Genomic DNA, 26,965 nt, shown 5'->3' on the forward strand with positions numbered 1-26,965 from the left:
CCCATGAGGAACCACCTGCAATGGCTGTTGTTCCAATGCATACTGAATGGGCAGGCTATTTAAAGGATGTCAAGCTTTTCAAAGAACCTGAGCTACCATTTCACCACAATTTAAGATTTATTCAGGAAAAAAAACCAGAAAGATCACATATACAATTCTTTCTTTGCATCATTTTCGGAAGCAATCTGTATCTCTCTCAGAATATACATATTTTATCTCATGTGCATCAGCTGAAGAAATACATACTAAGCCCAACCTTCAACCAAAATCGAGCTACGCAGATGCTTCAGAACCCAACAGGCAACAAAACTTGGCCAGTGGCAGTCTCCCCAGCCTTCTGCTCCTGCCTCTCTTCCACCCAGCCTCAAATGCTGCTTCCTCCCCTCATTTCCTAACCCCCAAAGCACCAGCCTCCCTCCTAGGACACCAGGTCACCTCCTACCCTCGCCTGCATAGAACACGGCCTCGTATGTAAGAAGCGTTTGAGAAACATCGATGGAACAAATACAAATTTAAAATAATGCACTGAAGGATTGTCTAATATAGACAATGAAACTAACAACGGGAAATGAATTTAACAAAGGTTTCTTGAGCACCCACTGGGCTCACTGTCCCATCTTCTTTTAAAGGGATAGGTGGAGGCAGCTCCGGTGAAGGTCAACAGAACAAAGTGAGGTTACAGGATATCCTTCCTGCTCGCAGGTCATTAGGCAGACAAATGCCTTCCTGTGGTGGGAAAGATGATCTGAAAGAGAGCGAAGAACAGAATCTAGCAAATTAAAGGTAGTTTTCAGGCAGTGGATTCTGCAGTAAAGCCCCTGCGTCTAACAGACCCCGCTGGAAAATATCTTACAGCCTCCGCCCCAGACTGCTATTCATTTAACAACATGTTCTGACTAAGTGTGCCTTGTCTGAAGTACTCACCCCTCTCCTCAGAATAATTCTGGAAGGCTATACGAGGAATCTATGAGCGGTGGCTTCGGAGGAGGGGACAGGAAGGAGAGACTTAATGTTTAATGTTTTGCACCATTTTGATCTTTTTTTCATCTTGTGCTCACGCAGTATTTTTCCATTGAAAATAGTTGGTTTAAAACGTTTGATTAAAAAAACTCTCAAAATTGTAACCTGCCTCAAAAACAGACAAAACCACACCAAAAGATGGCACTTGGTGTTCCCTTTACAAACCGATTCACTAGCTGTACGTCTGAGGGGATGGGGTTCCACAGAGGGTTGAGCACAAACCTTTGATTTCCCGTCGAGGACAGCTTTGGGAGAAAGAGGGTGGTTTCCCACTTGCGCCTGTGAAGGGCCCCTGCTCAGAGCAGGCATGGGCTCTCTGGAGGGTTTGCTGTATGTGGAAATGGCACAGCCGGCGCCGAAGCCCTCAGATCTTCTACGAAGCACCGTGAACCTGAGTGGATGGTCACCCGGAATGATTCTTTATTAAAGGATGATTAAAACAAGGGCAGGGGCCAGCCCGTGGCCGAGTGGTGAAGTTCACGCTCTCCGCTTCAACGGCCCAGGGTTTCCCTGGTTTGGATCCTGGGCATGGGCATGGCACCGCTCATCAAGCCATGCTGAGGCAGAGTGCCACATGCCACAACTAGAAGGACCTACAACTAGACTATACAACTATGTACTGGGGGGCTTTGCGGAGAAGAAGAAGAAGGAAAAAAGAAGATTGGCAACAGATGTTAGCTCAGGGCTAATCTTTAAAAAAAAAAGGCAGATTCAGTGTTTCATTTAGGGAGAAAACAAGATTTTCTGGGGAACGGGTTTTATTTTTGTGCTTTTTGCACTTCAAAAATCTCAAGGTGACTTCTCTCCTTTCATTCCTATTATGAGTTGAATTGTGTCCCCAAAAAAGTATGTGGAAGTCCTACCACATAATACCTCAGAATGTGACCGTATTTGGAAATAGGGTCTTTACAGAGATAATCAAGTTAAAATTAGGGCCTTAAGGTAGGTTCTAATCCAAGAGGACTGGTGTTCTTATTAAAAGGGAAGTTTCAACACAGAGACACATATAAAGGGAAGACGAGGTGAAGAGACAAGGAGCATGCCATGTGGAGAAGGAGGCAGAGATTGGAGCCAAGGAACACATGGGACTACCAGAAGCTGGAAGAGGCAAGGAAGGACCCTTCCCCCACAGGTCTCAGAGGGGCCTGCCCACTCCTGGATCTCAGACTTCTAGCCAACAGAGCTGGGAGACAAGGGATTTCTGCTGCTCTGAGCCACCCAGTTTGGGATACTTTGTTATGGCCTCCCCAGGAAACTGATCCAAACCTTTCTCATATCTTCTAGGCTTACAGACTCTCAGCAATCCCTGCCAGGTCTCACGGCCTGTGGCCTTTTGCCTCAAATCTGATGCCTCCCATTTGGCCTCATTGCATTTAGGTCCCTCATGCTGGTGGCACCTCCACTTCTCGACTCAGTTGTCTCTGTGCTTGGAAGGCCTGTGGGGCCTTTGTGGCTGTAGCTCTCTCACTCATCCTCAAGTCTCAGCCCAGAGGCCTCTCCTTGAGCTGATGAAGTGCCCATTCCCTGCTCCCCCCATCGCCCCTTCCCTCCGATGCTGCTCCTGCCCATGATGCCGGAAGCGTCTGTCTGTGGGTCTGTCCTGCCCAGTGAAGATTAACTCCTCCCAGGGCAAGAACCATGCCATCTTCATCTTTTACTCCCAAGCCTGCCACAATTCCTGGCACATGGATTGTTCCTGAGCTGAACCGCCCTCTCAGCGCCATTGGTAGAGGCGCAGGTCATCTCCAACTACATCCAAAGTAAGAGCCAATGTCCAGAATCTAAGCAGCCTGTGGTGTGGACTAGAAAGGAGAGACTTCACGGCAAGGAGAAACTAGGGCGTCTGGTCTGTTTCTAGCACTTCTGTGACTATTACTCAGCTCCGCTCAGAGGCCCCATGAGATAAAAGAGCCCAGTGAGACAAACAGGGCCCCAGGAGTGGCAACAGGCCTGGGCTATAATTCTGCACTGTCTGGGATATTTTTACCCCCGTTAACCCTCACTTGTCTACATGTGCATGTGCCTTGATTGCGTTTGGTCCTAAGTTTCTCTGGAGCCATAACCTCCACTTCAGAGAGTGTCGTTCCGGGCCCTCTGGGAACTGAAGAAACAATGGCTGAATTGAAACCACAAAACCAAGAGACTGAACAAATGGGTAGATGTGAAAGAAAGCTCTGGAAGAAGTAGGTGGTCTCATTCCCTCACTCCTTTATTATAAGACCAAAAGAACATGTTTAAAAGACTAATGATTTTGAAGAAATAAAAAAGAAAAGTGGGAAATAAAAGCCCTATTTTTCCAACGAAGGAACATTTTTCTCTTGATGATCCACAAATTATAAGATGACATATATTAGCATGCTATTTCATTAACAAATTACAGTCCATTCTCCACAGTGAAGGAATAAAGAAAAAGTTCACCTAATAAGAGAGGTTAGCTCCTAATTAGGATCAGGCTGCAGAATTTGCCAGCTGTAATTTTCCACTGCAAATTGCTCTCAGGTTGACCTTGGCTGGTATTAAGGACATGGGTTTGAAAACACATCTTTCCTTTGCCAGCACGTCCCCACAAAGCGCCAGTGCCTTCCACAGACCATTACGGAGTCTGTCTCCATCCCCCAGCATCCTGCTCCCCGATTGCCTTGTCATTCCCTCTAGCTTTAAGAAATCTTCTTGAAAAGAAATTAACATTTACTGAGTACTGTGGGATGGCAGAAAAGACACAGGACCTGGAGTCAGACAGGCTGGTGGTGAACCACATCTCCACTGCATACTTACTACCTGTGTGGCTTAACTCAGTCTTGGTTCCCAGCTGTATGATGGTTTCAGAGTTGTCTAGGGGTTCAACGTGATGGGGGTGTGTTGGTACAAAGCAAGCACTCACACATGTTATTTCCCTTCTGTTTTGAGTCCTGCCAGCAACTCTGCAAAGCTGGCATTCCTCCTCATTCTGAAGCTAAGACACCCAGAGAAGCTAAATCAGTCTCTCAAGGACTCGCAGCCAGTATATGGTGAGGGCAAGATTTGAACCCTGATCCCAAAGCATCCAACTTGGCCACACTGTCCACCCAAGCACACTGTCCTTGAAGACTGGCTGCTTCAAGCTGACACATGGGGTGCGGGCCCCCAAAAACGCCAGTGCTAAACACAGTGCCTGTCCATGTCTTCTGCCCTCAGGGCTCAAAAAGTGAGTCTGGGGTGGAGGATGGGGCAGCCGAGGCAGCCCTGGACACAGATATCTTCCTGCCTTGAATCCTATGCCCCTCACTGGGCTGTCACAGAGGATTGCCCTGGGTGTCCTGCTAGCCCAGTGTCTTTTAAAGAGATTGTGTAAAAACCTTGAGAGATGAATGCCCTTTATTTCCAAGAAGCCACCACCTCCTACCCTCCCACCCCATCCCACCTCCTCGCCCGAGAGGCCTTGTGCAGTCCCAGGTGTGTTGATCCATGTGTCGCTGAGGTGGTGATTTCTAATGAGGCAAAGATCAGAGCTTTCTACAATCGCTTCACCCATATCGATTGCTTCCCCACACGAATAGGAAAGCTGTGGAAAAGTTCTATAAATGCACACCAAGCGATCCGGCTTCTCACGTCAGCACTTTGGAAAACTTTGGGACTTTGAAAATTTTCCAATGCTTCCAGAGAAGTCAATGTGACTTTCAGAGACAGGACAATGGTGGGAGGGTAGGGAGGGGAAAAGAGGAAAATATGACTTCAAGTTCAAGCCAATTATGCTCTCATATCACTATAATTCATTGCTATCTGGGAACATTATCAGAAAAGATCTTGAAAATAGAATTAATAGAATCTCATAGGACTTCAGACTTTCCTTAATTCCTTGTAGGGTTTATTTCTATTTGCTCCAAAAGGGCCCCACTTTTCTGGCCACCTGAGAACTATCATCAGGAAAGGAGTTTCCGGGCTAGCAGGGTGGCATACTGGTTAAGTTCATGGGCTCTGCTTTGGCGGCCTGGGGTTCGCAGGTGCAGATCCCTGGCACGGACCTAGCGCCTCTTGTCAAGCCACGCCATGACGGCATCCCACATAAAATAGGAGAAGATAGGCACAGGTGTTAGCTCAGTGACAATCTTCCTCACAAATAAGGAAGAAATTTCAAGAAAAACAATCAGTTAAAAATCTCTAAAATTTGGAGATCAAAAATTGCAATAGGTTGTGGAAGATAGAGAAGTAGAGAGAATGAAAAACAAGAATGAGGAAGTAATCTTTCGTAGCCAGTACTTATAGACATGACAGGTGATGTAAGTTATTCTCATACACACTAAAAACCTAAAAGCAGAGTTCCTAACATGCAAGTCTGTTTTAAAGGAGAAAAGATTTGTCGTTTCCTCTTATATCCTAAGAGGAATCATACAAATTTCAACGATCTTCCTTTGGCTAAAAGTGACTTTCATGAATTCAGTTTTACAAATACTCAAATTTACAAGCAATGATTATAAAGCAATCTGACTTTTAGCAGATCTCCCAAATAGCACCTGAGTGAGTATTATTTCCTTTAAAGTCATCCTCTTGGTATATTGTGCTTATTTCTACAACGCAGTTATTGCCCACAAGTTTCTGAAACTCTTTCAGAATTCCCTTCAGAACTTGAGGATCATTTCTCCTCAGCAGCGGCAAACATTTGTTCTCTGAGAGAAAATTTGATTTTTGGAAATGGCCAAAATTAATACACTCAGTCTAGGTGAAAAAAAGCTTTGGTCAAAAGCTAGATGAGGCTGTGATTCTGGAGTCATCGTTTTGAAACCAGTTCCCAGAGAGGAGTTTGAAAAGGTGTTTTATTTACCCAGTGCCCGTGGGAAGAGAGTCTGCCTTCCCAAGGCAGGTGCTCACTCAGCTACATGGAAAGTCATTCTCTTCTCTTTTTGAGTCTGTTACAGCTTATTCAGTTTTTGCTAGCTGCTTTTCACAAAGTTTTAATTAGGCATTTATAACTTGATAATATTATTTCCCCTTTCACCTGGGATCAGTCATTTTTTTCATCTCTGATGTAGAAAATTAGTTCTCTCAGAGCCCACAGAATTAATTAGCTGGTGGAGGGGCCACTGTGGATTTGCTTGATAGACTCATTCTTTAGTTTACAGCATTTCCTATTGAGATGAGGGTGAGGTTGTAGATTTACCATGTTTCTGATGCCACTAGCATGCGGAGGTTAGCCAGACCTCCTTGCCTCTCTAATTTGGAAGCTCATTAGAAGACATTTGCTTACTTCTAAAGTGTATGACCATCAAGGCTATCCAGTGCTGATCTCTTCCCCATCACAAGGACTGAGGAACAAAATCTTTCTACACCCACTGTGTTTATAAATGCCTTTTGTGCAGTTCCTGGGACAATTTCTCTGTATTCTAGAAAAAGATCAAGGTTGGTACATACAGAAAGAAGAAAGATAAAATTGCTTCTAAATGATGTTCCCTCTGTACTCACTTGCAGCGCCCGTGCGCCTGCTTGTGGTCCAAGCCTGCCTCTTTCATCCAACCGAGTAGAAAGCACGTGGGCATCTTCCCTGCTACACTGAACACCGCGGCTCAGGCCGCAGCGGGCTGAGAGGGGATCCTGGTGTTTGGGAACACAGTGGAGTCGTCCGGGCTACCAGGGGGGCCTGTTCTACAGATGTCAGCTGTCACAAGCACATCTGAAATTGGCATCAGGCTAAAACTGGGTGTGTGTTCCCTTGGGCCATATCGGAGGACAGCGCTTGGAGGAGGAGCCTGGGGCATCTTAGAAAACTCCAAGTGAGGAAGCACAGGGACCTGCCTGTGAAGAGCCTTTCAGATGGCAGCGCCCAAGGGCGGGTGTTCTGCCTGCTGACCCAACCTGATATTTTGGGGCTAGGGGACCAGGTTTTCCTTCCCTTGAACAAGAAGGACGATGAAGGATTCCACACTGGCCTACTGTTAAGGTGAGTGTTTATCTCTGTCTCTGATGTTTACCTGGGGATTTTTATTTAATTCATGTAACTTACTTATTAATGTCATATACATAAGCTGACCTCAGATGTATGTATTCTTGATTTATATGATCAAAGCTTCGTGCCTCTAGGTTGGAAAAAGGTGTCATATTTATTCCTTTTCAGTGGTTGTTTGAAATTATTAAACACCCAGAACAGCTTACCAAAATGGGAAGTGAAGACCGGTTATTCTTCTAAACTAGCGTCAAGTGCATTATGTGCTCGGGAAGATGAAGAATGTAAAGTTAGATTCTGAAATGAATCCCTAAGTTCTCCATAATGTTTCTACAAGGCACATTCTACTGACAAATTTGCTGCAACTTTGACACACACAGAACCTGCTTTGGAAAGTGGGTTTTGCCCCATGTCAGTATTTTCCTGTGGTATCACATGGCCTATCTTTGGTGGTTGGCTGCCTGAGAGAGGTGAAGAAAGAGAAGGTACCAAAGAAAATTAAGGACAAACTTGGAAGCTGGTACCCTAGGGTCCCTCCCTGCCCTGCCCTCCTGTTGCTTTATTTCTCCATCCTCACTTGAGAAGCCGGAAGTAACTTAAATATGTTGCTTATATAGAGAACTCGAATAATTTGTCACAGTATTGTCAACACAGAGCAAATTTATCGAGAGAACTCTGCTTACAAAACACCTCTCCTCACACTCCGTCCACACATTAAAATACTGTCTGCTTTGGACACATATAAATGTGATTCTAGTAAGGCAATAAAATATAGGCCCAGCAAGCATTCCTGAATCATTCCCTTTCCTTTATTTCCTCAGCCTCTGTCTGTCTGTCTCTCTTCACTTTTTATTTTTGAATTTGCTAGTTTGTTGGGGCAGAGAAGGGACGGGTAGGTCATATGTGGAGACAGTGGTGATGAAACTCTCGAACTCCTGAGTGACCCAGGTCAAATTTCTCTGTACGCTGGCAGAGAAACACACAGCCCCTGCCAAAGCCACAGAGTAAAGTCTTCTAAAAATCCCCTCAGACAGCGACGTTTTAGAGTTAAGCCTTTTCATTTATATTTGGATAACCACCTGTTGACTTCTACTGGAGCTTGTCAAGGGCGGATAGATGGCGGGAACCTGGAGCAGAATTAGCCTATTCAAAGGGCTTGATATCCCTTTGAAGAGGTTGCCATTGTTTTCAATTGAGCCTAGTCAAGGCTCATAAGATCAAAACAGGAGAAACAAAAAGGAAAGGGTCTCCTCTGCTCTTGTGATTATCACGGCAGTCTCAGGCCATCCTTCTAAATCCAGGAATTGGTTAGGGCAGTCTTTATGATGCATTTCCGAGTCCTGAATGCAGTGGGCGAGAGCCAGGGAAAGACAAGGGAGAAAATCCACACTGGACATGGAGGGTGCCTCGGCGGGGCCTGCTCCGTGGCTCCTGCTCTTGCTGCACATTTTCTAGGACAAATTCTGCTTCTACCACAGAGAAAGAGGAGAGGAGGAAGGCAAAGCCAAGCCAGAGGAAAGGGGACAAAATGCAAAGTGTGCCTCAGTTAGGAAGTCTCATTTAAACCAAATCTCAAATTTGTGACGGGAAAGTTGACCACTGTATGGTAGCATCTTTGGCGAGATGCCAATGGTTCTAAGCACTGATGGGGTTGCCTAATTCCCCAGCCTGCCCAATCAAGAATTCCAGCCTGCCATTCCACAAGCGTTTTGCAAGTGTCTACTATACTCTAGGCCCTGTGGAAACATAGCAATGAGTCCATCATGGATCCTGCCCAAATGAAAGTATATGTTGTCAATTATCCTTAACAATTCCTAAAAGATGCAAGAGGATAAAACTCAAAACTGTATGGCTGTTTCTGCAGAATAAAATACTCCAATGTCTCTCTTTGGAAACAATTCCTTGGCCAATTCAACAGCATGAACAGCAGACAGTGTCCTTTATTTACCAACATAGCGTTTATTATGCACCTCTGCAGAGCCAGAATTACAATCAAGACTAAGAGGCAGAGAGACAGCGTGGGAAAGAAAGCCACTGTTGCCCTCTTCCCCTACGTACTGTGACATTTTGACAAGTGTGAGCACCCAGCTCCAGGAGATTCCTCCCATGGTTCCCCATCCTCCTCTGACATGTCACTCACTTTGAAGCCCTTTCTGCCCCCGCCTGCCATGGACATGGGCTCTGCCAGCTTGGAATTATTTCCCTTCCTCTCATCCACACCTACCCTAGCCAGCCCTCCAACCCAGACACCCAACTGGGCTTCCACAGAGCTGGGGCAGGGTGAGCAGGCTCTGGGCTGGGGACTGGGGAACCAAAGCTGACCCAGATGGTTCGTCCCTGCCCTCAGAGTCAACACGGTCAGTCCTAGGTTGGAGTGTCTCTGAAGTGCTTTGAGAATATGGAAGGTACGTATTGGATTTTACTGGGAGAGAAACAGAGACTTCTCTAGTCCCAATTAAATATGGCATCGACTGCCACTAGACCTGAGGCAGGGCTAGAGCAGGCAAAACAGGATTAGGGCCTCACCGGAGCTATGGCTACCCATCAACTGCTCAGTTCTTTGGATTGATCTTCCAGTTCCCCAGATAGTCACCTAAAATTGGCATTTGGCTTTCAAAGCAGACAATGAACACACCTGTCATCTCCACAATGTAGCCAGTAGCAGAGGTGGGCACTCCACACAGCAAAAGAGAGTGCAGTTCCACCTGCCATTCCTTCCACCCTCCCTTCACTGCCTCTTCTAGCCACCCAGTCCCCCATCTACACTTTCTCTCCAGATGGATCCCATCCCTCTACCCACTCTGTGAGCCACTGCCGGATCATTCTTTCTGAAAGGCCATTTGCTCCTTATCCTGCGCAGACTATAATGAAAACAGACAGGCACCCTCTCAGAGTTTTGCTGAGAAGAGTTTAATGAAGGGACTGTGCAGAACTGGAACAGGGTTGTGGATGCCACCGAAGGATAACGAAGCACTCAGGGACCAGCAAGAGTAAGACACCCTTACCACTTCCAGGTCTGAAAGGGCACAGGGAGAGAGAGGAGTCTCTAAGCTGGTGAGAGCTACAGCTGTGGATGAGAGGTTGCCCCCCCAGAGCTGGAGCCTAGAGAAGTATGGCCACTGTCAAAGCCATGGCAGTAAGAGGACAAGGCAGTAACAGTCAGCCTTGCTCTCTCCCATCTCCAATGGCTGCCCAGAGTTGAACTCAACCAGAAGCTGAAGGGAGCCCAGCTTCCTCCTGGGGCACTCTGCTGAGGTTCGGCATCTGGGGCACAGAGCAGGGTTGAGAGGGCAGAGAATGGGTCTGTGTGTGTGTGTTGGTGGGGGTAGGGGGTGAAACTAGAAAATAACCAGCACACAGCTACAATAGTACAGAAATACAATACAATACAATAGTTCAGAAATCTTTAATCCAATGGGCATTTATTGACTACCAAAGATGTACATTGCCATCATGTTACTTCTGATTCACACCAGACCCTGAGGGAGGTTCTGGTTCTTACATTATCTCATTTACCCATTTTATAGACAGTGAAAATGAAGTTCAGTTAGATTATGAGTCTTGGCCGAGGCCTTGCAACTAATAATGACCCAGTCAGGATTTGAACTCAAGTCTGTCCAACCCTGAACCTGGGTGCTCTACCCAGGGAAGACGCACCTGTGACAGCAGTCAGTGACTGGCGGGGTCCGGGAAAGGAGGAAGAGGGCAGATCTGATTATGCCTTTCAGGGGTTGACCCTGTTGGCTTGGAGCATGGTGAGGCCATGAACTGAAATGGGAAGCCCAGGAGGGACAGATAAGTTTTACGGGCACGTGCTGAGTCCGAGGCCCCTGAAATAAACAACCACTTGATGGATGTGTCAGCATGCAATGTGGGGGCAGATCTGGAGTATCTGGAGGTCTCAAAGCCAGAAAGAAATGTTGACACTCACAGGACTGGGGCGATGGCTGACACTTTGAGGGTAAAGGACATCATCTGGGGAGGTTTCCAGGCAAAGATGAGATGAGGACCCAGGCAGGGCCTTCCAACACCCCTGCACTAAGCAGCTCCTCCTTACCTGAAGGGGATTCCCATCACCTGGTGTGGCACACAAGGCCCTCCTCCCCTGGAACCCACACATGCCAACATTCCTTTTCACTAATTCCAGAGACAGACCCCCCTCTCCAGCTAAATCTGCCTGCACTTTCTCAACTCCTCTGCCTTTCCCACGCTCAACCCCTCGTCTCACTCATGCCCCACTCATCCTTTGCATATGCTTCGGTCTGGCTGATGGCTCCCTTTCTTGACCTCGGTAGTTCCCATATCTCTGCCACACAGCACATGCCGTCTCGTAAAGCCTGTGTCTTTTGTCTCCATCCTATATGGAGAATTAGGTGCTCCATATATGTTGGATGTAGATGGACCAAAAAATAGTTGATTCAATCACTTGCTTATTTTGGAGGTAGCCAAATATCAGTAGGGCCAACTTTCTTGTTGGATCCAAAATAGGCCAACAGTTTGGAGTAGTTTATTATTCCTAAAACAGTGCTCCAAAAACAGCGGTGGCAGCATTATTGGAATATATGGGTAGACGTCCAAAGGGGCTACATGAAAAGGGGCAACACTTATTTGGATCCATGTCACTGTAGTTAAAGGCACGGTGGGCTTAGGAATCAAACTGTCCATGTTCAAATTCTGGCCCTAGCACTGCCTTCCTTGTAATTTGGGGCAAGTTACTTAATCGGAGTCTCAGTTTTCTTACTTGTAAAAGTGGAACTTATTTTAAAGGTTTGTTAAGCAGATCAAATGATCCTGACAGGTAGTAAGACCTTAATGAATGTTAGATATCACTGTTATAATTACTTTTAGCCCATAGAGTCTAACTTATTAGACTCAGAAGGAAATGCATATAGTGCAATCTCTTCATTCATAGATGTGGGAATGGATGCTCAGAGATCAGGCCATGGGCAGGTGATGCTCAGATATCGTAACACAAGGCCCGTGTATTTCCTGCACTGCCCAGCATCATTCAGGCATCCATGTCATGTTTATACTTGTACAGGCCCAGGCTTTCAGCTGCATTACAAGCAGTGGGCACAGTGATCTTACATCTGTTTTTTCTTCCTGAAGAAATACAACTTTTATGTTATAAAACCCAAACTAGCTTGATCAAATAGGAAAAATACCAATATAACATTCAAGACAAATTTTCATAAAGCGAAAGTTACATCAGTTTGTAATCACAAAAATCATTGCTCACAATCCTAATTACTACCAGCAGGGTTACGGGAATCCTGTTATGGGAGTAATGAAAGCGAACAGGCGGAGAGAAGGTTGGAGTAGAAGTCATGGGGTGTTTTGTGCATGACAGGTTTTTTTGTTTTGTTTTGTTTTTGCTTCAGACCACTGCTTAGGTCACAGGAAAACCCTTGTAATGAAAATGTCCACCTATAGGTGGCGAACTTAGACTGCGGGCATTCTGCCCTTCAGCGCCCTTGCACACAAATGCCGCTGGAGGTGGAGATGAAAGGGAAATCTACACAAAGAAAACAAGAAACCTAAATGGATCCAGAAATAACATTCCTACACAAACTTCTAATGAAAAACACCTCACATAATTTCACAAAATATTTAGTCTGATTCATCTGCAAAAACACATCATGGAATTGCACCAAGTGCATTCATTCAAAATATATTTCCAGAGTCCTTACGAAATAGCACATGGTGGCTTGGAGTGGAAAAGACGCACATCCCTGCGCTGACAGCCTGGTGGCCTTCCGCATGCCAAGCACTTCTGGCCACAGCTCTCATTGGACCAGAGCCGTTGTCCCTAAGTTCACAGACGAGGAAAACAGAAGCTCAGGGGCCCTGGGGGAGGGCAGTCGAGACTGGAGCAGAGCCCAGCTCTTTGCATTCCAAGTTCTGTCTGTCCACCACTCTATACTGCCCCCAAGATGAGGCAGAAAATGACAAAACGATCCAGGATTTGGGGGTAGGACTAATTCTGTTGGGATTTATCACTCACAAAGGAGCCCCAGCCAGTTCTTCCAGAGTCCTGACTCGAGCGGCCTGAGCTGCCCCAGCTAACCCAGACTCACTCCCTAACCTTGGGGTTAAGGGTGTTTTCTGGAGTGCGGGTCTAGACATCCTGAACTTCTAGGGAAGGTAGTAAAGAGCCTAATTTATTAACATGAAAAAAGTCCTTCTACCTTATTTTCAAAAAGATCTTTGGATACAATTCAGTCTTTTTAAGTGTGTTTAATTAGAGCAGTGCTAAATGCCTATTTAAACCTATAAAGAGAGTGAACCCACTCCTTGCTCCTGTCAAGAGTTTCCTCTTCCAAACCTGTTCCTACGTATTTACACGTATGTGGATATGCAAGCATACATAGAGAGTTTTCTTCACCCGCTTCATATATCATCTGCCACTTGCTCTTTTCACTGAACAATATATCTTGGAGAGCCTTATGTAGATATGTGTCACTCAGTGTAACGGGACCTGGTGATTTAGAGTTTGCTTGTACCATAGTATATAAACCATTCTTCTGCTGGTGAGTATGAGGTTGTCTCTGCCTTCCACCATTACAGACGGTTCTGCAGTGAAATACTTTTACATGTAACTGCACGTGTGCAAGTAATGCTGAAGGATAAATTCCTGAAAAGGAAAAATTATTGGAACCAAGCCTATATACATTTTAAATTTTAATACTCTTAAATTGCCCTCCAGCCCCCACAAAGCTTAAACTGAGTTTTTTGTTGACTCTTTCCATCTTTTTTTCTCTTTCTCTCTCATTAACTCTCTATTCTCATCCTATAATCTGGATCACTTTTATCCCATGTTCTAACCTTAACCTTGAAGTCTTCCTTCTTCCTCCTTCTCCCGCATCCAATTCGTCAGAAAGCCCTCTCAGATTTACCTTCAAATACGTCCCCAATCCAACTGCTTCTCACCCTCCTCTGCGGACACCTGGTTGAAGCCACCTTCTCTCTCCTGAGCCCCTGCAGTAACCTCCTACACAGCTTTCTGCTTCTACTCTTGCCTCCTTCAAACTGTTCTCAACACAGCAGCCAGTGACCCTGTTCAAACCAAGTCCAATCATCGCGCCCCTGCGCTCAGCATCCCGCTCAGCTCCTCACCTCGCTCAGAGGAAAGTCCTCGCGATGGCTTCCGAGGCTCTGTGTGATCTGCCCCTCTCCCCTCTTCACCTGTGTTTCCTCTCCCCGCTCCGTTCTGCTCCAGACACTCACCTTCTTGATACTCTGTGTGCACGCCAGCTGCACCCCCACCTTAGGGTCTTTGCTCCATAGGTCCCCTCCATCTAGAAATCTGCTTGACTAACTCCTTCACCTCCCTCAAGTCGGCACAGTTTGCACCTATTCAGCAAAGCCACCTTGGCACTCTTATTTAATGCTACAAACATCCCCCACCAGCACCCTGCTCCCTGGCTCCTTCCCCCTTTCCCATAGCACTTACAATCCTCTTACCTACTCAAAGTCGGTAATTAACTTTTTATTACATTTATTTGCCTGTCTCCTCCACCTGAATGTAAGTGCCACACGGGTGGAGATCTTTGCTGCTTTGTTCACGGAAAAACCCGGAGCACCCAGAGCAGCACCTGGGATACAATAGATACTTGAGAAATATCCATAGAATTGGAGTTGCCATTCCTCCTCATTCTGTTGAAATTAGGAAACAGCTGCATAGACATCTGGTTTTGACACTGAGGCGTTCCCTTGCGGATGATGTTGTCCTACGGCTTTTTGGACATAACTTTCAAAATGGAAAAATTGGACGTCGTTAATATTGAAAACTTTTGCCATGTGAAAGAACCTATAAAGGGGATGAAAAGACAAGCTACAGACTGGGGGAAAATAGTCACAGGTGACATATCCAACTAGGGACTTGTATGTATAGAATACATAAAGAATTCTCAAAATGCAATGGTAAAAAACGAAGAATCCAATTAGAAGGTGCACAAAGGGCATGAAGAGACATTTCATCAAAGGGGATAAAAAGAAGGCAAATGGGCACATGATAGGGTGTTTAACATCACTAGGGAGATGCAAATTAATGGCATAATGATATCAGACCATCATAATGGCTAAAATAAGAAATAACGATAACACCAAATGCCGGCAACGATGTGGAGAAACTAGATCCCTCGTACATTTCTGCTGGAAATGTAAAATGGCATGCTCACTCTGGAAAATAGTTTGGCAGTTTCTTTTAAAACTAAAAATGGACTTCCCATCAACCAAGCAGATGCATTCTTGAGCATCTATCCCAGAGAAATGAAAACATATGTTACACAAAAATTTGTATACAAAAGTTCATAGTGGCTTTATGCATAATATTCCTAAAACTGGAAACCACCCAAATGCCCTTCAATGGGTGAATGGTTAAACAAACTCTGGTACCTCCATACCATGGAATATTATTCAGCAATAAAAAGGAATGGAGTATCGACACATGTACCACTTGGATGAACATCAAGGGAGTTATGCTGAGTAAAAGCACTAGTCTCGAATAGTAATAATATTAAAAACTAAATTGAATATTATATGATTCAATTTATATAACATTCTTGGAATAACAAAGTTATAGAAACGGAAAACAGGTTAGTGGTTCTTAGGGTTTAGGGATGGAGGCCGGGGAAAGGGACAGGCGTGGGTGTAAAGGACAGTGTGAGGGAGGCTTGTGGTGATGTCACTGCTCTGCACCTTAATTATGGTCACGGTTACACCAAGCTACACACGTTACCAAACTGCATATAACTACACACACACACACACACGAGGCCATATATAACTGGAGAAGCTGGAATAAGCTGTCTGGATTGTATGACTGTTAATTTCCTGGCACTGGTGTGTACTGTAGTTACACAAGATGCTGACATTGGGGCTGTCTAGGTGAGGGGTGCACCAGGCTTCCCTGTACATGTCTTTGCAACTTCTTGTAAATCTATAATTATCTCAAAATGAACAGTTAAGAAAAGTTTCAAGAAGAAATACAAGCCAGTTAGTAAGCAAATCTTCTTTCAGCCCCAAGAGGCTTCTGCTTCCTTGATTTTTTCTTTTTTGGAAGATTAGCCCTGAGCTAACTACTGCCAATCCTCCTCTTTTTGCTGAGGAGTACTGGCCGTGAGCTAACATCCATGCCCATCTTCCTCTACTTTGTACGTGGGCTGCTTACCACAGCACGGCTTTTGCCAAGCGGTGCCATGTTCCCACCCGGGATCCGAAGCGGCCAACCCCGGCGAACCCCAGGCCACAATCAGAACATGCGAACTTAACTGCTGCGCCACCGGGCCAGCCCTGCTTCCTTGATTTTGATGAAGATGTTTCCCCTTGGGGTAGTCTCTTCATTTTCAAAGTACATAACCCCTTTTTACTTGGCCTTTTTCTAAAAGTTCCAGTCACTTTTCAAGGGAAAGTCTGGAAATAATTGCGTGAACATCATTCCCGTGGGGTTTTGGGGCAGCTACTCAGCTCTCTCCCTTTGGAAACTTGGAGAAATGTCATCTGTCGCCTTCCTCACAGGAATGCTGAGGATTACAAATCCACAGAAATTCCAACGAACTCCTTCCATGCTGAAATCATAGAGCAAGAGGGAATTGGGGTGAGCACTCCCCTCCACTGAGTATCCCCCACATTCCGGTCACTGCACATGCGCTTCCAACACACTGTCTCACTGGTGAGGTTTCAGCTCATTCTAGAAAGACATGAAGGTCCTGTGTAAGCTACAGCATTGCCAACCATTGTATAACTAGTAGCTAATAATATTATTAAATATTATGGGTCTACAGTGGGTTCAGACCCTTCCTCAAATTTCCAATTAGTCAAAGTGAGTGTGATTTTTCAAAAGTTACTTTTTAAAAAATGCATAAACTAATTGCCTAGTAAATAAAGTTTAAAAAATAATCATATTCAGCACTTTTAAAGCACTTTTCCCCTGGATTCAACCAATAGCTTTTCAAACCACTTTGTGCATGTTCATGTCAACTTTTTTGTAAAACTCTCTCCTTGCTGCTTCCCACGACCACATGTTCCTCTCTTTTTCTTCATCACAGTAACATCCCTTTGGCACTCTCTCACTTTCTCTAGAACATGCCCTCACTAAACAAATATGCTGTGTCACTTCTATTCTTACACTTCCCGGGAATAAAACAGTATTTGCTTGTCACTCGTTAACCAGTGAAACCCCTGCATGATTATTTCCAACGCATCATAATAAACATCCCTTGACGTGTGTCACACAAGCCTAGAAGCAACAAGGAGGGGAGAACTGGCAGGGTTGGTGCAATACCATACAGTGCCTTTGTGCGAATTAGAAAAAGCACACTCTCTGGGTAGGACACAGGACTGAGTCACAGCTGAATTTCAGTCTTGACCTGCCCAGGTGGGGCATGACCTCCCGAACTGGACTCCGAAGTTCCAGAACAAGTTCAGGAACACAAGCTCAGCAACTCCTCACCTTTGCGCTGACTCCGTCCTTGACTTCCAATGTTTCTAAGAGCAATCACTTGACACTTTTGTGACACAATTTTTCCCTGGGTCACAGTAAAAATTATAAAGTACTTAGACCTGAAGTTTTACAAACCCATCCTGTTACAAGTTTCTTTTTTTGTCACCATGACAGTACTGCCAATGCTCACTGGGAGATCAGCATATCTCTCAGCTGTAGGCCAAGCTCAGACTGTTGTGGTTCCCTTTAATGAGGAAGGGGCAACTCTGGCTATTTTTGTCCTTGTGTAGTTTCCCTCTCCAGTGCAGTGGTCTGTGATGCACAGCCCGACATTCATGACCTGCTGGTGGGGACCTGATGCCCAGCTTCTCTTGAGCTGAATGAGAACATTTGACTGTCTCTGTCAATCTACAGTGGAACACACCTCCTAGACTTTCTACACTATGTGATACCAACTCTGGACAGTTCTCATTCAGTGCGCATCTCTGTCAGCTAGTCTGAAAATTGGAACCAGAAACACTTGACAAATCACTGGCCACATTTTGGTTACAGGTGGTGACACATTGCTGCTGCTGCTGCTGCTTATTCATGAAACTGGAGGTTAAGACTCCATTTCTGAGATGTAAACTAGGGAAAACCCCACGTAAAGCACCAACCTTGGATAGAATATCACACAGACAATTTCCAACTGAAACGCCAGTTATTAGAAGTCATGTGGAGTCAGGAGTTGCCATGGCATCCATTTGATTCTAAACCAGCTCCTCGTGCTGGAATCGTTTCTCATTATCATGTCTTTCTCATCGGGGGGAGGGGGAGAGAAAGAAGAGGGAGGGCCATCTGATATAAAACTATGTTATAATTCTAACACACTCAAGCCTTAAAATGAATAAGAAATTTAAAATTTTAAGGAGAATTAATATCAGCGTTAACACATTTATATTGCTGTCTGGTTTGGAATAGCACAGTCACATTGCCGTCATGGTTTCTTTTCTGTGACGTCTGATTATTCAGGGAGAAAACACGATAGTTTATCACATGGCATTTATCTTCACAAATAAGTTATTGGATCTCCAGGAGTGAAAATAAATATCTAAGCAGATCTAAACCACGATAGGCTGCATGTCTGCCGTACACTTCTTTTCGTCTGTTTTCTCTTATATATCATTTTTATTTAGATTCTTAACCAGACCATTACAGCTTTTCCTCTTGTGCAACTGCTGCCAGGGTGAATCTGTCCCCTTGTTTCTTCCCAGTTATTTGTTGGAAGCACGAGAAGTGATTTGCTGGCATATGTTAATGCTTGAGTTGTTTTTATGGTCAAGTCCACATGTGTTTGTAGGTAGAATGCAAAAACAGGTTGATCAAATATCAACTTGGGACAACTGAATTTCAAAACATACAGAATCCATAAATTAACCACTATGTTAACATATGTACAATATAATTGATTATAATTAGCCAGAAGATCTGTTGAATGAAGACACATTACAATTATATTTGCCTGTTTGTCTTCTGTGTTGTGCTTTAAAGTGTATTAAATGTTTCATATGAGGAAAAAAGATGTTGGTCGGTGACTCCAGAACCTTGACCCTGTATGTCTGATTGTCTCCACTTCCCAGTGTTCTAGAGAGCTTTCTCCCAGGAGTTCAAGAAACCCTGATCTCCATTAAAATCCACATCCCAGCTCTTCCTCCTGAGCAGGGACCTTAACCCACTTCAGAGCCAGGAGGACCCCCCACCAAATGTTTCTGCAAAGACAGTTCACAGGAGAGAAATTCAAAGGCCCTTCAGTACATGAAAAGATGTTCAATCTCCATAATAAAAGAAAAAATTATTTTTGGGCCAGAAAAAAAAACTTACACTCTTCTCCATTGCAAGGCTGTGGGGAAACAGTCCCTCACCATTGCTGGTGGGAGTGTCAACTGGCACAACTCTTGTGTGGGGCAATTTGGCAATATCTGTTAAGAATACAAATCCATGGGGCTGGCCTTGTGGCCGAGTGGTTAAGTTTGCGCGCTCTGCTGCAGGCGGCCCAGTGTTTTGTTGGTTCGAATCCTGGGTGCGGACATGGCACTGCTCATCAAACCACGCTGAGGCAGCATCCCACATGCCACAACTAGAAGGACCCACAACGAAGAATATACAACTATGTACCAGGGCGCTTTGGGGAGAAAAAGGGAAAAAATAAAGTCTTTAAAAAAAAAAAAAAGAATACAAATCCATGTACCCTTGACCTAGCAACTCCTCTTTTGGGAATCCGTCCTGTGGTTATGCTTATATACAAGTAAATAAATGACACGTGTACAGTGTTACTCATTGCAGCATTGTTTTCGATAGCGATGAGAAACAACTGAAATGCCCTCAGTGGGGGACATGGTAAATAAATTAGACTGATATCTTCTTGAAATGGAATGCCATACAGATGTTTAGGAAACAAAGCATGAGGAAGCAGTCATGGAAAATGAAAAACTCGAGGTGCAGAACTGTGTGTAAAATATCAATCTTAATGTTTGCTTGAATATGCATAATGCAACTCTAGAAAGATAATAAGAATTTAAGTAATTGTATAGCAGTGGACACTGACCGGCAGCTCAAGATGCATTTGTTTGGTCTGTGTAGTGTTTTAAAATTGGATTTCACTTAATCTGATATCCAGGTAAGGAAAAAACAAGGAAGCAAGCCAGGTATTAAGATAAGAGATGGTGCTGGTAACCAAATCTGTTTGGATTTTCCACCTAGCTTTAGGGTGGCACCTTGGACATAACTAAGCAGGGCGGAGGGACTCTGCAGTGGGAGCACTGGTGAGCCCATGGGTTTCATACCAGGAGGGCAGCTGTGACTCATGGTAGATATCCTTGCACCAAACCTCTCTCCAGATTTCCTAAAGAGGCTTCAGAGTTGCAGCTGGGAACAGGCACCCCTAGGACCCCCATCCTCCCAGGTGTGCCCAGGAGCAGCAGTGACTCATCCATTTGTCACAAGAGGCACAGTGCCTAGGGCCCATGATAGTTTTAGAGGCTCACAAAATGTTTTAATTTTAATTAATTTATAATCAAAAGAAAAAAATAAATATTAGGAATGGGAAATCCATTCCTATAAGAAGATGAATTCAACCTGAATTACATTCATCTTTATACCACCAACGTCGTAAAATATGATCTTAAATACTTTTTATGGAGGAAGGGGCCCATAAAAACAAGACAAAAGTGTCCCAGTGCCCAAGTCCTAAGTCCCAATGTGGCCCTGCACTGGCGGGAGCACTCACTGCTTGAGGGGAGCCTACGCCTCACAGGCCCCAGGGGCGCAGGCAGGACCTCTCCCTCCAGGGCCAGCTCCCCTGCACCAACACTTGGGTCCTTCATGCTCAAGCATTCTGGCAATGTAGGGAACAGTTTCAGGGCCAAAAGGAGAACCAGTGCTTATCTGCTATTTTCCCGATGTCCTACCCCAGTAGATTCACCCGAACCCTCTGGACTTCTTCCCTGTAGCCCAGCTAGAATCTTGGAACCTTCTGGGGGTATCCTGAGCACTTCACCTGCCCTTCTGATGCCAAACTCCCCACTGAAGGGTGGCCTGGCTGGGTTCCCAGGCCTCCTCTCCCTTCTCCTGAGGTCATATTCATCCCTATTCCTAAGAATGCAGGAATGACCCCCCTTCAGACACCCCACCCTATCACAACCCTGAGCCTCACCCCTCCCCTCACTAGACAGTCGTATCATTTTATGCCATGTGCCCAAGCAGGACTATCACCTCAAATCTTTTCCCAGCGGACAGTCTTCTCCAAAGATACGCTGAGAAAAAGCAGACTAAAGCAATGGTTCTCAAAGTGTTGTTCCCTGACGGCGGTGCACCAGCATCACCTGGGAACTTGTTAGAAAGGGAACCTATTGGGTCCAACTCTAGATCTGCCGAATCATAAACTCTGGGAGTGGGGACCAGCAATCTGTTTTAACAGGCCCTCCAGGCCATTTCCGTGCACGCTTAAGTTCCAAAACCACCGCGCTAGAAGCAGGGCCGCCCAGATTTTCAAGGGCAGATCCCCCTGTCCCGGACCCAGAGGTGATGAGTCCAGCAAGAGTGGGACTCAGGAATGTCTCCCGGATGCTCCAGACACTTGGTCCCCGGCCCAGGCTAGCACAGAGGTAGGTACTTCTCCCGAGATCCTGGGGTGATGCCGGGAGGGCGGGCTCGGGCAGCAGCTATTTGAGGCTCGGGGCCTGTGGGCGCAGCGACTTCAGTCGGACGGCGCCCCCAGCCAGTCCCGCCGGGGCGTCGGGGCGGGTCCGGCCGCCCTCCCTGCGCTGTCGGAGGCGGAACCCGCGCTCCGCGCTCTGAGCTCGTCCTCACCCCTGCTCCTGCGCCTCCCGGAGCTGCCTGGTGCTCCGACCACCCTCTCCCCTCCCACACCTAACGGAAAGCTAACTCCAGAGTCCAACAGGGATTTCCCATTGCTAAATCAGTGGGGCCCGAGAGTCCGTATTTAAAAGCAGCACTCTGCCACAACCTCCACCCCAGGTGACCCTGAGGTTAGGCCGGATTGGAAGCCGGTCATCTGTTTATGAACTACAGGGATCCGCATGAGAGTATGCCTTACCCACTCCGCCTAGAGTATGGGGGCTAGGGGTCCTCTTCAGGCGCTCGCAGCTTAGTCCCGGGTACATGTTCCCAGGGGCTAGACGCATAGTTGGGGCTCAGAGAAGGGGAAACTCCCCAGAAACCGAATCCAAAGGCTCTCAAAGCCGAAGGGGCTAAGGCACACGCCCTCTGGATACACCCAATTCTGACGTCCCTCACCCTTTTCGAGGCCACTGACCCCACTCCGCCCCCTTCCGGCCACCCTGCCTCCCCAGGTGCGTCCTGGCCACCCGCTGCCGAGCCCGGGCCAGGCATGCGCTCCTGAAGCACACCGTGAGCGTGATTTGGCCTGAAATTCGGAAACCGATCAAACTGTCTTTCGCCAGCAGTCGCAAACCAACGTTCACCTTCAGTTTCTGAGCCCCTTGGTCCTGCTCCTGTGCCCAGCTTTGCTGAACTATATACGCACATTATCCCCAACTCGATTTCTGGAAAGGATAGGTGTGAAAAGCGCCGGCGCTGCGAGCGACAGGCACCCATCAGCTCTTGTCCTCAGAATGCGCAGCATCGGAGTTTTCCAACCACTGTTAATGTCTGAATAATTCAGTTCTCTTAAAGTGTGAACAGTTAAGGGGCACTCTTGTTTCTCAGAGACCTATTCAAGGTTATATTCGACTGCAAATATTATCCAGAATATTTTAAAGCTATATAAAATCTTTACTTGCACTAGCCACTCTCATTTTTAAAGTTGGTGCATTTTCTGTTTTTTTTTTTTTCCCAGTGTGTAACTACTGAAGTTAAATTTTTGAACATTTCAATGGTCAATTCAGGCAGGCACCTGAGAAGCGGTACCTCAGAAGAAGGCTGTTTTGTTTTGTGCATAAAATATCTTATACTTTCCAAAACGTCCTGATGAAACAAGTGATATTTACTGTAATTTTTAAAATATTAAATATAACTCTATTTTTTGGAGGTTCCTCCTATCCTTTGTTTTTTAGCAGACTCACCCCACCAGGTCAAAGTTGTAAGGGGCCCGTGTTTCTGCCCTAACATGACAACGTCTAAATGTGGTAGTAAAATGGGGTAGAGCAGGATTCACTAAGATACATGGAAGAAGAAAAAATGTTAATATTTCCCTAGACAAATTCTCCTTTCCAGTGGTAGAGAGTGAACATCTGGATATAACATACTGAGATATTTGTGACTATCTTCAGATTTTGCATCTCGATTATAAACATATTCTTTATCTTAACCTTGGCTATTGAGTAAAATCTGTGCCTGTGTGCTTTGCACAATTGTGTATGTCATGTGCAGGCGTGTAAAACTGCATGTGTGCTCCCCTAGCAGTCTTTAAAAAACAAACAAAAAAAGCATGTTTTGAGGGGCAAAGAGAGAAACAGAAATCACTCTGGTTTTGACAAGATGCTCAAGAAGCAGGGCGCAGAGAGGAGTTACCGGAAGGCAGGAGAGAGGTCTGCGCCCGAGCAGAGGTCGCCGGCACGGTGCGCCCTGGTCGGGGCTGCGCGCGGAAACCCGGCTCGGCGGTTTGCCCCAGAATTCCGCTGGGCGTTCGCTAGTCCTTTTAGAACCCAAGGGTTCAACATCTCTAGTCTGGACTTTGCCTGATGTTGGGAGGGGTCGGGCGGCCCTCGGAGGCCCCCTCCTCTTCCTTGCGGGCGCGCGCAGCGCACGGGCCTCCGCGCGCACCGGCGTGGCTGTCCTGGCTCCGCCGCGGTGGGAGCGCCCTGCCTCCGGGACTAGAGCTTTGGGCGCCTGCTCGTCTTGGCGACCCGGCCGCTGAGGGCGGGCTCCTTGCGGGCAGCATCCAGGGTTGCCCGGGAGGTGGGAGAGAATCCCAGGGGCACAATATTGCCTTCACTCAGGCTGTTTGCCCTCCTTGGTCATGGGGGGAGAGGGGGTGGAGAAGGAAGATTCTTTATAGATCGACTCCGGTTTCTTCCCGCATTAGGAATCGCGTCCCGGGCCGCGTAGACAGTGCCTGAGGGCTACATTTTGAGGCCCCGGCGCAAGGAGGAGGAGGCCTAGACTCTCTCCGTATTCCCTTTTGGTGTTAGTGCGTCGCATGTGCCCGTCTCTTTCCTTTCTGGGGGCTTTTCCCCTTACACTGGCAAAGAGATGGGTAGGATTCGCCTTAAGAAACGGATTTAAAATTTCTCATGCTAGAGGCGAACAGAAATTCTCCAAACACGTGGGAGGCACCTGAGGTTCTGGTTCACCACCCCCCCCCCCCCCCCCAGCTGGCACGAGGCTCGTGCGGGGCGGCGGGCGGGGTCGCCGGGAGGGTGGGAGGCCGGTCCCCAGCGCCCGGGCGGGGGAGTGAAGGAGCCGCATTCCGGCTCCAGCCTAGGTTCAAAGATTAGAAAAACAGGTGTTACGTCGCCATGCTAATTTACTCTCTCGGTAAACGCGGCTCAGAGAGTTGTGTGCGGAGGACTTAGCGAGGGGCCGTCCTCACATGGCCGTGCATTCACTTTGTTTATTAAACGGTATCTACTCGCTTCATCGACTACTGAGCTTCATTGGGACCCTGGAGCAGCCCGCCTGGTCCCCCAGGATGTCGTCTTCGGTGTGAAGATTTTCATACTCATTTTGCCCATCTTGCTTCTGAAGGCACAACACAGCCTTTCGTCCGTGTGAACCGCGCCCTGTCTGGGGAACCGGGCACTGCCTGATGCCCCAGAGAGTCCCAGGACCCGGAAAGGCGCTCACACACCTGCGCGCTGTTGGAAGTAGAGATACGGTTTACAGTAACCGCCAAGTGAATTGAAATCCTTTCTAGAACACAGTCGGAATAGAAAACCGCTTTTTACCCTAAAGTGTCTTTGCTTCGCCTGGCCGCTCCATTTTACCCCTAAGATCTGTCTAGGTTGTGGGGGTGGGGGAAAGAAGGTCACGGAAGGTTCTTTCATCCTGTCCAAACACACACCCCTCTCTTTACATGTAGTAGTTAACTTGACCTTATCTGGTCTTTCTGGACTCTTGTGTCCAAGGGAGCCACAGTACATCTCTCTCTGTATTCCTACTCATCTCTTGTTAAAAGTGCATCACTTGGTGCTCGGAACCAGCGCAGAGCAAGGTCTGTAAGTGACTACAGCCTCTGGGGAAATGACTTCTAGATCAGAGCCCATTAGCTGGATTCCGGTTTTGAAACACCTGCTAAAATCTCTATGTTTAGTTATTTTTTCTCATTCTTTCTTTCTATCTAGAACGTTCACCTCCTCTTGCCAGGTGTTCCCCAGATGCGTAAATACCCCCAGAAAGCTCCCGTTGTCCTTCTGCGAGCTTACTGCCATCGGGCGGCAAGGAGGTGGCAGATGTCTGTATTTTTGAACAAACACTCTTAAAATTGTCCCGAATATCGGCAGAATGGCACACACCCTTCTTCAGAGTATATGTTTTCTTGGCGGCAATTAGCACCACGACGAGAGGACGAGGGCAACATTATGGGCGTTCTCACTGCCTTTCATCGTCCATGAAACAATTGCCTCCTAAGTGCACTTCCAGGAGCAGAATCGTGGTCACCAGCAGCACCAAAAACAAGCCGGGAAGCGCGTCTGTAGGGAGTGACTCGAAAGCGACATTAATTGTCTTGGGGGGGAGGACAAGTCAACTTTTTCCCGTTGCTATCTGTTGTCTTTCCTCAGATGACAGAAGGGAGATTCAAATCAGAGGGTCTCTTAAATATAATTTGTCAGCAATGATACTTACAAGCGTTTGTTTAAGCAGCTCCTGTTGGGGAATGGTGAATGTTGGAAATTCATTCGCGCAGATTACATCCTTTCTGTAAGGAATATTCATGTTGGACTTTGGTTTCCTGAAACAAAACCCATCAAAAGGTCTTCACTTACGTTCAAGAAAACGGCTTGTTGTGAGATATTTATCTATATATCTACCACTCTACCTAATCTATTTTGGCCTGAAATGTAACCTCTTGTTCCCGGGTCCCGTATCTGCTCTCCATAGGAAAGCTCCTCCGCTGAGCTTTCCAGGGTGAACAAATCCGCCCCCAAACTCGACCCATATCGAAAAAGACGCTCCTCGTTAAGGTTAATTTAAAGACAGGTATATTTATCTCCTCTGGCGATGAATTCGGTATCGTTGTGGTTTCAGAGAAACGTGAAAGATAAAATAAAGCCCGATACCGACCCTGCGCAGGCCTTGGGCCCGCCAACCTGCCCGCCGGAAGGGCACGGCCGCCAGCTCGGCCTTTGGGCGCCCCACGCCCGCAGTCTAGGTGACTCCTGCCTCTCTGACCCGGAGCCCCAGCTCCCCGGCCCGACCTCGGCAGCTTTCGGGCGCCCCCGGCACCGCGGAGCCGGCGCTCAGGGCTGAAAGCGCAGCCACTCGACCCCAGGGAGCGCGGGTCCTGCACATCGGCCGCGACGCCCGGGAGGCCGGGAGCAGCGGCGGCTGCAGGGCAGCGCGGACGCGGGTGCCCGGGGCTCGGTAGTAGCAGGACCGCCACGCGGGTAGCCAGGGGCCCAGCCGAGAGCGGGGCCGCGCGGAGGGCCGGCGCGGGGCGTGCTCGCGTCACTCAGCCTGGCCGGCCAATGAGCGCCGCGCCTCGGGGCGCGCCGGGCCAATCGGAGGCGAGGAGGTTTGTGAGTGGCATCAAGGGAGGGCGGGAGAGGGGGAGCCAAGGAGTGAAGTTGAAGCTAAACGCCGTAAGCTATAAAGAAGTTATAGGGGGGCGTTTTCGGCTTCCAATTAGGAATAATATTGGCTTCGTAGCAACTACCGAGGAGGAGGATTCTAAAACAACCTCACCCGTCCCAAAGCCCACATCCCCCTCCTTCTCGCACGCACCCCTCCCCCAATTCATGACCAAGAAAAGAAAAGGGAGCCAGGGCGCGCTCTGCTCCTCTCTGCCGGTGGGAAGCGGAGAGGCCGGCGGAGTGGCTTAGTTGGACGGTAGGCATGAGTAGAATTAAGAGGTGGGCGCCTCCGCACCCTTGGCCGCCAGCGGGGACTGAAGGTAGGTGAAGTGGAAG

The 26,965-nt window shown here is 47.1% G+C and overlaps 2 protein-coding genes across 4 annotated transcripts in view; one reads left to right on the forward strand and one right to left on the reverse strand.

The window, feature by feature from the left end:
• LOC124247169 (PRKC apoptosis WT1 regulator protein-like) lies at window positions 1-26,796 on the reverse strand. Its single transcript, XM_046676253.1, has 4 exons — window positions 26,742-26,796; window positions 26,255-26,498; window positions 25,683-25,788; window positions 1-745 (listed from the first exon to the last, which is right to left on the reverse strand). Exons 1-4 carry the CDS (start codon window positions 26,794-26,796, stop codon window positions 707-709), a joined length of 444 nt encoding a protein of 147 aa, XP_046532209.1. The 3' UTR covers window positions 1-706.
• SIM1 (SIM bHLH transcription factor 1) overlaps window positions 26,676-26,965 on the forward strand; it is a 69,455-nt gene continuing 69,165 nt past the window's right edge. For all 3 annotated transcript variants that reach the window (XM_046674343.1, XM_046674346.1, XM_046674350.1), the window contains exon 1: window positions 26,676-26,949. The gene's annotated coding sequence lies outside the window, so the exon portion shown is untranslated. The remainder of the gene's footprint in view (window positions 26,950-26,965) is intronic.

Source organism: Equus quagga, chromosome 11 (genome assembly GCF_021613505.1).
Source record: "Equus quagga isolate Etosha38 chromosome 11, UCLA_HA_Equagga_1.0, whole genome shotgun sequence".
Lineage (NCBI taxonomy): Eukaryota > Metazoa > Chordata > Mammalia > Perissodactyla > Equidae > Equus > Equus quagga.